The 10,305-nt window shown below is 38.4% G+C and overlaps 1 protein-coding gene across 1 annotated transcript in view; it reads left to right on the top strand.

The window, feature by feature from the left end:
• The first annotated feature begins 312 nt into the window (after nucleotides 1-312).
• Nucleotides 313-10,305, top strand: part of CUNH18orf63 (chromosome unknown C18orf63 homolog) — a 37,622-nt gene continuing 27,629 nt past the window's right edge. Inside the window, exons 1-5 of the mRNA XM_019524411.1 lie at nucleotides 313-470; nucleotides 978-1,056; nucleotides 2,619-2,675; nucleotides 4,226-4,337; nucleotides 10,086-10,127. Coding sequence (XP_019379956.1) covers nucleotides 337-470; nucleotides 978-1,056; nucleotides 2,619-2,675; nucleotides 4,226-4,337; nucleotides 10,086-10,127 — 424 coding nt within the window. The 5' untranslated portion in view covers nucleotides 313-336. The remainder of the gene's footprint in view (nucleotides 471-977; nucleotides 1,057-2,618; nucleotides 2,676-4,225; nucleotides 4,338-10,085; nucleotides 10,128-10,305) is intronic.

Here is a 10,305-nt window from a genome sequence, read left to right as displayed (position 1 = left end):
TCAGACCCATTTTAGGCATAAGAGAATAACTTATGGAGAGTGTCATCCTTGACTTAAACGTGAACTTGCTTATAAGATGGGGCCCATAATGTTACTTTAACATTGCTTTTGGAGATTTATGCATTGCAGTAGCTATAAATATGACAAATTATCTATAATAGCTTACCAAGCTATTAAAAGTTATAAAAGCCTACCTAACATTAACCAAAATACATTTGTATTGATTAATTTGGTTGCATACTTTCATATATTTATGTAACACCCACCTTGTTTTGATACTTAAGTAATATTTTTCTGTTAAAGACTAGGTTGCTGTGTTGGAATAATCAATAGAAGATGAATGACACTAGAGACCAGTGTCTGTTCTTTGTCAGTCTGCCTGATCTACAAAAACTCTATGCCATTAAGATTACACTGAGTTCTGCTGTGTCAGAAACTCAGATTAGAAATACACAGCTGAAGATTTGCAGGTAAAGGCAAATAATTTTGAAAGCTGCTATTTTCAGAAGTAATTGTTCTGATAAAAATAATTCATAAGTAGTAATAGTTATTACAAATAAGAAGATCAATGAAATTCTTAATCACCTTGGGATATTTACTATGTATTTTTTTCCTGGACCTCCTCTTTTGAGGTAGGCAATAGCTGCTAAAAAAACAGCAAAATATTCCATTTGTTTTAAAAGTGTTTGGTAAATTGTCGTTAGGCTGGCCCTTATTGTGGATTTTGTTTAATTTCGCGACAGCTAATTTTAATATGGATAGCAAGTAACTGCTTTGACTCTGACCAATCTGGATGAAATATAAATTAGTAACCTGAGCTGTCCAGCATTTACTACCAAACTACTAGAAACTTAATGTAAAATGTACTTACACTTTAGTAGAAATAATTAAAATGAATGTAATGTAGTGCTGAGATAACAAGATCAATTTAAAGGAAATTCTTTTTATACTTAATTTTGAAAGTTTTATCTTCATAGGCAATTGCTGTTTCTGCATCAAGACATCCTGTCCTCACCTGTACCTGGAACACTGAATGAAATTTTAGCTGTAATGGCGGTCAGTAGTAACATTACATATATACAGAGTTATATATGTAGCTCTTTTTAGAGGCTTATTTATCAAAACTAATATCAGAAACTTAATATGTGATACAATTTAAGTATAAGTGTGCTCATGTGAAACAAACAACTGAACACTAACAGTATATATGGCATATTATTCCTGTGTTGAAGAAATAGCTCTTTGAAAGGATAGTGATGGTACATACTTTCCACATGCACTTAAATGCAAAATACAGGCAAATTTCCCTTAAGTGATGAGATGGAGCAGAATTGTACTGAATGTACCTGTGGACATATTGAAATCAAAGAACTTAAGATTTCATGTAAAATGCTGGGGCAACCTTTGTCTGATAAGGCTGATTTCTTAAATAGCTTTCACAGGGCATGTCTACACATTCATTAATACTCCTTAGACACTGCACATTTAGTTTAGTACTCACTTAATAAAGTACCAACTAAATGCGCAGTACCTAGAATTACTGTGCAGAAGTGCCAACGTACAGTTTTTTAGTGATGCTTACTGTGCATTAGCTTAATATAACACTGCACAGTAAGCTAATAACACAGTTTGTGTTGTAACATGCTACTATGCTGTTATTAAGCTAATCTGCAGTAACCATCTCGGGTAGACGTGCCCATAGTAAACTAAATTTCCAGGTTATTTAATATAACATATAACTATACATTTTATACTCTGTGCATGTGTGTGGTACCGACTCACTGTGGCTCAAAGTAGGTAGGATATAACCTAGCATAATAATAAGCAGGGGCAGAGTGAAGAGGACAATGGTTTGAACCATTTACAGATGATAACCTACATTTCATACATTTTTTAGGACTGTACAAAACATAAAATCAGCTTGTCAATAAAATATTTCCACACAACTGCATTAATGATATATTTAGCTTTGGTGATTAGTTAAGGATGTAGAAAAAATAGTTCTTCCTGACTCACTTGAAAATGGACTTGTCAGCCCAGGTAACAGACTGACAGCAATTATCCTTTGTCCTCTGGGTTTTTGTTTTGGGGTACCATCCGTACTTTAGAACTGGGATTTCAATTGCCCATGCACCAGATCCAGCCTGCAGACCTGCTTTATCTGGCTTTCTGGGCTTTGGGCAGGCCATTGAATTTTGAGGTGGGGCTGCCAGGGGGATATAGACTCCAGGGATATAGGTCCCCAATGGGCATGACCATCAGTGGCAGACAGGTAGTCTGATATAGCTCACATGCCACACAACTGCTTGACTTGTAACCACTTAACACACCTCCATTTGCCCTCTGGCCACCACTGCTTGCTCTGCTGCAGAGCAGCTTGGTCCTGAACAGTTAGTTTCATTTGATGCCTCTGCCACAAATGGCATCCTGCTTCATAATTAATTGTCTATTATAGCAATAAAAGTAACTAGTAATAATAAATTAAGATTGTTATCAAAGACCTTGCTCCAGAGGAGTGGTTAATACAGGATAGAAATGCAAGGTTGTGCTATCAGGTGCTTCTTATATACTCCTTCTATGTTCAGACATTGAAAGAATTTTTTTTCTTATTGATTTAGATATCTCTTTACAAAACAGGAAAATGTCAGGCTTATACAGAGAAACATGAAGCTACAGTAAGTGATTAAATATGTCATGATTTTTGATGCTGTTATACTTACATTTCTTGTTGTCAAAACTTGCGCATTATAGAATTAATGTTTCTATGACTCCAGGCAGATGTTACACTTAAAACATGTTTCTTTAACATCCCTGGCGCATGAGGATCCTGGATGCTGGGAACCTGTCCCCAGTCCTGGAGCCTCAGCAAGCAGCATAACAAGCAGAGCTGGTGTCCAGGGCAGATCCTGCAGGAAAGTAGGGATGCACATTTCTGAGAGTGGCGGGACAAGCAAGTTCCAAGAGCGGAAGGAAGCAGGCTTATCCATGCTGGGAACTCCTAAACAGTTACTGGATGAGCAGCTGCTGCCACTCTGCCTGGTCCAGCTGTTCCTCTTAAAGCAGCAGCAGTTGGAGGCTGTTGTGGAGTTTCTGGCATGAGTACGCTGCTGCGATACAGAGTCTTTAGGGGAACAATTCTGGTGCCCCTCCTAACTTCATGCCTGGGGTAGGTGCTTCTCTTGCCTACCCCTCCTGATGTGATTGGCCCCAGTGCATTGAGACCTGGATCTGGATTTGGGTGTCAGTAGCAGACTGGCTAAGTTCACAGACAACACCAAATTATGGGGAAGTGCAGTCACACTGGAGGATAGACTGGCAATTCAGGCCAACCTGGACAGGCTCACAAGGTGGGCAGATCAAAACCTGATGACATTCAACATAGAGAAATTCAAGGTGCTCCATCTCAGGAGAAAGAACCTATATCATACTTATAGGCTCAGCAGTGCTACACTCACTAGCACCATGACCAAAAGAGAACTGGGGGTCATGATGGATCACAAGATGAACATGAGCCACCAATGTGATGCTGCAGCTGGCAAAGCAAACAAAACTCTGGCTTACATCTACCAATGCATTTCAGGCAAGACACAGGAAGTCATCCTCCCGCTTTACTCAGCCTTGGTGAAGTTGCAGCCGGAGTACTGCATCTAGTTCTGAGCTTCACACTTTAGAAAGGATGTGGAGGAGCTTGAGAGAGTCCAGAGGAGAGCCACACACATGAACAAAGGTCAAGAGAGCAGGCCTTATGAGGAGAGGCTGAGACATGGGACTCTTCAGCCTGGAGAAGAGAAGGCTCAGGGGGAACTTGGTGGCAGCCTATAAGTATATAAAGAGTGTGCATCAGGAACTGAGAGAACATCTGTTCACCAGAACACCCCAAGGGAAGACAAGGTCTAATGGTCACAAACTGCTGGAAGCCCATTTTAGACTGGACATAAGGAAAAACTTCTTTACCATCCGAGTCTCCAGTATCTGGAATAGATTCCCTCCAGAACTGGTACAAGCACCTACTCTGGATATGTTCAAGAAATGCCTGGATGGTCACCGTGCTGGGGTCATCTGACCCCAGCTGACTTCCTGCTCTTTGGGCAGGGGCTGGACCCAATGAGTGCACAAGGTCCCTTCCAACCTTAACGTCTATGAAATCTATGACCTTTAAAAAATATGTGTGCTCCTGATCTGCACACAAGATTTTCTGATTTCCCCTCTTTTTCATATTAATTAGATGGAAACTCCACAAAGAGTTAGTCCAGCCATTCTTCAACTCTGCCTCTCCTACACTCTTATAGCCAGACTTGCCCCAAGCTGGAATAAGGCTGGTCATCTTCTGGTACAAGGTATCTGACTCTACTAAATCAGAGACTGACCCTTTGATTTTCAGTGTTTTATCTATGCATATGCTGTCTATTTTTTGATTATTCATGTTCTTTTAATATGTTTGCATATCTCTGTTCCTTTATCCCTGTTTAATGAATAATGTAAAAGGACAAGTAATTATTTTTTCTATCTTCCTTCTACTTTGTGAATTGATTTAATACACAATTAAATTGTCCATAGCATACACGTTAATATGTAGTACAGTAAATAACTTCTTCAAACACTGGATGTATTTTTCAAAATTGGAATTTCATAATGAACATATTTTTATACAGTAGTAGCACATTTCTGTCCTGGGTATAACATTAAATTTCATCCAACAGTCCTGGGTATGACATTAAACAGCATCCAGCAGTAGGGCAGTTTTGACTGTCAGGATAATAGTTGTTGGCTAGAATCAGTGCAGGGGGCTTATGGTTTGGACAAAGTTTGGGACAAGGTTCCACTTCTAGCCACTTAAGTGATTTGGTGGGGTGGATTAATGACCTACCTATAACGTGCAGCGTCTATCAACTGCACCCTATAGGTACTCTGAGTGGAGATCAGAGATAATTAAGCAGTAAAAATCTCCACAAACTCAAGATAACAGTTAATGAATTCAACAGTTTATTAAAACAACTTCTAAATTCAGCAATTATAATTACTACAATGGCTATATAACTGCCTATACAACTATACTATACTTAGCTTACACTAATCCTAAAAGAACATACATATATACAAATTATAACAATAACACAAGACACACCTACATACACAAAACACTTGCAAAGGGTGATATTTAATTTACCTCAGGTGTTGTGAGCCAATACCGCCAGAGGGAAAGTAAGTATATCCTGGGACTGGCTCAAACAACATCCTGTTGCAGTATCTTCGATGAACTTCTTCTATTGTTAGATCCGACAGCGTCAGGTAAGTGGAATCCACAATATAATCTGAATACTCATTCACTAACCAACAAACACTCCACTCTTCACCATTCAGCCAGACAACCAGGATTCACATTACTCAATTAAGCATCAAACTCTTCAGACACCAGGGGCTGCGCACTGTGGCTACCCTCAGAAACCTCTACCCGAACACTCTTAAAAAAAAAATCCCACTCTCTCGCAGGAACTGCATACAACCCACCATGACAAACTGACACTTCCCACAGCACCAAAATCTGTGCACCACCCTCTCTGCATCTGAGCAGACTCAGCCTTAGAGAGCTAGATCTGGACCTTTTCCATTGTCTGCAAGCTGCAGGGTTACCAAGAGGTCAATGAATACAGTGGCCTACATAGTGAGACAAGTACTCTCTAGCTACAGCAGTCTCTGGGTTGTCCCTTAGGCAAGGCATTGCGCCCATCACCCTCCTTTACCAGGGTTGCAGTTGAAGCCACTGGGTGCACAGGACGGTGGATCATTTAATCTGGTGGATGCCTGGGACAACAATAGAGGAGACTTGCTCAAGTTAGCTGAACACTGCAAACTGCAACAAGAAGTGGCAAACTATTGAAGAAGGTGTGACGGTCATTTACTCAGGAGGCCAGATGCACAAAAGAGGATTTGGGTTGATTTTGGATGAAGAAACCTCAAAATGTTAGCATGATTTTTGGGCAATACCTGATAGAGTTATGCTTGTGAAAATAAAGGCTAAACCTTTCAATATTGCAGTAATACAAGTCTACACACCGACAGCTGAAAGTGGGGAAGAGGACATTGATCATTTTTATGAAAACCTTGATAAAGTGAAAAAGCAATGCAAACCTCAAGAAGTGGTCATAGTGATGCGAGTTCTAAATGTAAATTGGTTGGGAATGAGCGGATAATGTTGTTGGACTTCATGGACATGGAGAGAAAAATGAAAGAGGAGTGAGATGGATTGATTGATGTGTTGCAAATGATCAAGTCATTATGAACACCTGGTTTGAACACCACCCGAGAAGAAGGTATACATGGAAAAGTCCTGGTGATAACTATAGAAACCAAATTGATTACATCATCACCATCAACAAAAGATTCAGAAATGCAGTTCAACTATCAAAAACTTACCCGGGGGCTGACTGTGGAAGTGATCATGTACCTGTAGTACAAGATAAGGTTGAGGAAACCTAAGAAACCAAAAGTGACAAAGAAGCTTGATTATTCAATTCTAATGGGAAAAGATCTGATTAAAGAAGGGTATACAGTTGCAGTCAAAAACCATTTTCAAGAACTTGAAGGTGAACGAAATATGTCAAACTGGGACATTTTCCAGGAAGCACTCATTGAAACAGCCAAGGAGGTTATTCAATCAAAGTAAGGCAAAAGAAACAGAAATGAATGACTGAAGAAATCCTTGAACTTAAGCAAGAAAAAAGGAAGATGAAAACCTGTAGTTTGACAGGGTATAAGAAACTGGATAAAAGAATTTGATCAACATGTAACAGAGAAAAGGAGAAATGGCTTAATGAAAAATATACAGAGATAGAAAAACAGAAGGATGAAGATGTTACATCGATGTATAGGAATATCAAAGACATCACAGGCAAAGGAGGATGCACTGCTGGGAGACTATAAAAGCCAAGAATGGTGACGTAATCATGGAACAAGAACAATTATTGAAAAGATCGAAAAAGCATATTGAAGATTTATTCCATGACAGATGAGAAGTGCCATCTATTAAGAAGAACGTGAAAAGTTTGAAAATTCTTAAGTCAGAAGTATGAACAGTTATCAACTGAATGAAAAATAATAAAGCTACAGGACCAGAGGAGATTGCAGTAGAACAAATAAAATGTTTGGAAGAGTTTGGTATAGAAAACTTAACAAATGTTATGAGTGAGATTTACGAAAGTGGAGAAATACCTGAGGATCTCAGTAAAACTATCTTTATTGTGCTCCCCAAAAGACCTGGAGCCATTGAATGTGAATTCCATTGAGCCATCAGTTTAATGAGCCATGTGACAAAGATCCTATTGCAGGTGCTGATGATGAGAGCTAGAAGTAAAATAAACTGGAGATTGCAAAAGTTCAGTGTGGTTTTGGTGAAGATCGAGGTACAAGAAATGCTATCTTTATGGTATGAATGCTTTCGGAGAGGGCAATAGACATGAAGAAAGACATTTACATATTTTTTAATGAGTATACCAAAGCTTCTGATAGAGTCAAGCATAAGGAGTTAATGAAAATGCTAGAAGACCTGGATATTAATGATAAAGACTCGAGCATTTTAAGAAAACTTTATTGGGAGCAAACTGCAGCAGTGAAGATAGAAAATGAACTAAGTGATTTTGTCCAAATTTAGAGAGGTGTGAGGCAAGGCTGTGTCTTTTCACCTGACTTGTTCAACTTGTATAATGATGAAGATTGAAGATTCACCAAGGGTGATCACTGGTGGACAGAATTTGAACAGCTTGCATTATACTAATGACACAGTCTTAATAGCTGATTCAGAAAAGAAGCTGCAAGAAATTTTAGATAAAATTGTTAGTGAAAGTGAGAAGAAGGGTAAGTATCAACTGTAGAAAAACAGAATGTACAGTAATAACAAAGAAGAAGATTGTCCCTGTGTGTAACATTAAAGTAGGTAAGGAACAGATAAGGCAGGTCAATAAATTTAACTACTTGGGAAGCTGGATAACATCAGATGGTAAATGGGATCATGACATAAAATAGCGAATAGGGATTGAAAAAGATGCATTTCTGAAAATGAAAAAGATACTGACATTTCTATGGGGACAAAGCTAAAAGTTTTGGATTTCTATGTTATACCAGTCCTCATGTATGCATCAGAATGCTGGACAGTATTGCCAAGTATGGAAAAGAGAATTGAAGCAACTCAGATGTGGTTCTTAAGGTGCATCTTGAAGGTATGTTGGACAAGTCACATCTCCAGTTAAGATATTTTGTCAAGAGCAGGCTGTAGGAGGAGGCTGCTGATTAACCTTAGAAAGAGACAGTTGGAGTGTCTCAGACATGTTATAAGGAAAGAGGAAACTGAAAGTCTGGTTGCAACTGGAAAGACTGAAGGAAGGAGAAATTGTGGAAGACAGAGGTTGACTTACATCAAGAGTCTATCTAAATAGATGAATGTATTGACACTGGAAATTCTGTATGCCTTAAGAGAAGAGAACTGTGGAAGACCATGGTTGCCAATGTCCTGTTTGGATATGGTGCCTAGAGAGAGAGAGAGAGAGAGATCACATTTCTCTTATCCAAACTGAAAGGGACATGCTTTAAGACAATCTCATTCCACTAAATTTCATCATACTAATTGGTAGTAGTCTAGTCACCTACCAGACTAGCAAAGTATAGTCAGATACAGTTGGTTAACATTTCTAACACAGCTGCACACTGTTCACATTCTCACTGAAGAAATTTATAGAATATTATACTGTTTAAACTGATATAAAACTGGTGTTTTATATTTTAAGGTACAATATTATCGGACTCTTTAATATGAATCACTTTTTCTTTATTATTATTTTTTTAATTCCAGATTTAAAAGCCAATAAGAAAAATTGTAAAAGAGAGAACTAGTTTCATTTAAGCAAACATTTAACACTAACAAAGGGCTATAGATATATATCTACAGAAGGTCTTTTACAATTTAAGGACTAAATTGTAGCTTGTTCTGCTAATGAAGAATAGGGATCAAAGAGTTTTCTTTCCTTCCACTAACTACACTGTACATGCCCCACACATGGTATTAGCAAAAAATCTTGTGGCCCCAAAGAGAGAAGAGAAATATTACACACTAGCCCAATTAGCTCCGCAGTAAAGTCTCAGCGTCTACACATGTGGCTGTATTAGGCCACAGGAAACTAATTAACTCTGCCATAAGTTAGTACTTGTAAACACAAGTACTGTCCTACAGCAGCATTCTTTCATGCTCCACAACACATGTGGAGATTCTGACAGGGCTGGCTGGGGCACATGGGTGCTTCAGTGAGGCGCTGCCTGCCAGCTAGCCCCGCAATGGAGCACCCTTGTGCCCCAGCCAGCCCCTCTGCAGCTCGCTGAACCGGTTTGAAGCAGCCCCAGGCTGGCAGGCTGACCCCCACCAGGCCTTCTGCCAGCCAGGGCTCCTCCAACCCAGTTCAATATGCTGCAGTCCAAGCACACATGGAAACACAGTGTCCAGGAGCAATAAACTCCGGAGAGATATGCACTGGAGTTTATTGTGTTGCATTTGTTTCACATGTAGATGTGCCCACTGTGGAACATTTTGCCCCAAAGGCACGGTGTTTTCTTACGTATTCTGCATGTTTCTGCTTTGTGCTCCCTTGTGCAAATAAAGTAACAATTTTTTTCTTAATTCTCATAGTATCATCTAAAATCAAATTTATTCTTAAAATTTTGTTTCTACCAGTAGGTTTATATGGATGATTGAATCTAGAGTAATATTTCATTCCAACTCCTTTTTAGAGCTTGAGGAATTTGTTAAGGGTTACCCAATAAAAATAATTCCATATACAAATTTCTCATTGAAAAAACCACTCATGTAAATAGTAGTTCATAATATGTTTTCATACATATTTCAGTGTTTGTTTATATGCTATTTTATTTGTAGTTCAATGAAAAATTAACTGATATGCATTTTTCTTTTTGTATAAAGAATAACAAATCTGACAAGCAAAATAAGCTATGCACTTTCTCCTTCCCTACATAAAGACATTTTTAAATAAAGGCTTTGGACATATATTTTATAAAAATAATGTACATTTCTTTTATTTATGAAGGGAGAGATTTCGTGTCTCATAAGGGAAAACAAAATGCTGTTGGTAAGTACAATATTTTGTTAAAATATTAAGTATGCTTGCACTTAAGCAAAAATACTTTATTTCTAGAGCTGCTATGATTTTATTTTGAAATAGCAATATCAATCATATAATCCCTACGTTGTATGTCTCTATGGCCCCCTCTACTCATTACAGCTATAGTGCAATTAACTGATTAACT

Source organism: Gavialis gangeticus, unplaced genomic scaffold, assembly GCF_001723915.1.
Source record: "Gavialis gangeticus isolate Ggan-Ray unplaced genomic scaffold, GavGan_comp1, whole genome shotgun sequence".
NCBI classification, from domain to species: Eukaryota; Metazoa; Chordata; order Crocodylia; family Gavialidae; genus Gavialis; species Gavialis gangeticus.
The sequence above is the reverse complement of the archived record's forward strand: the minus strand, read 5'-3'. Positions and strand labels throughout refer to the sequence as shown.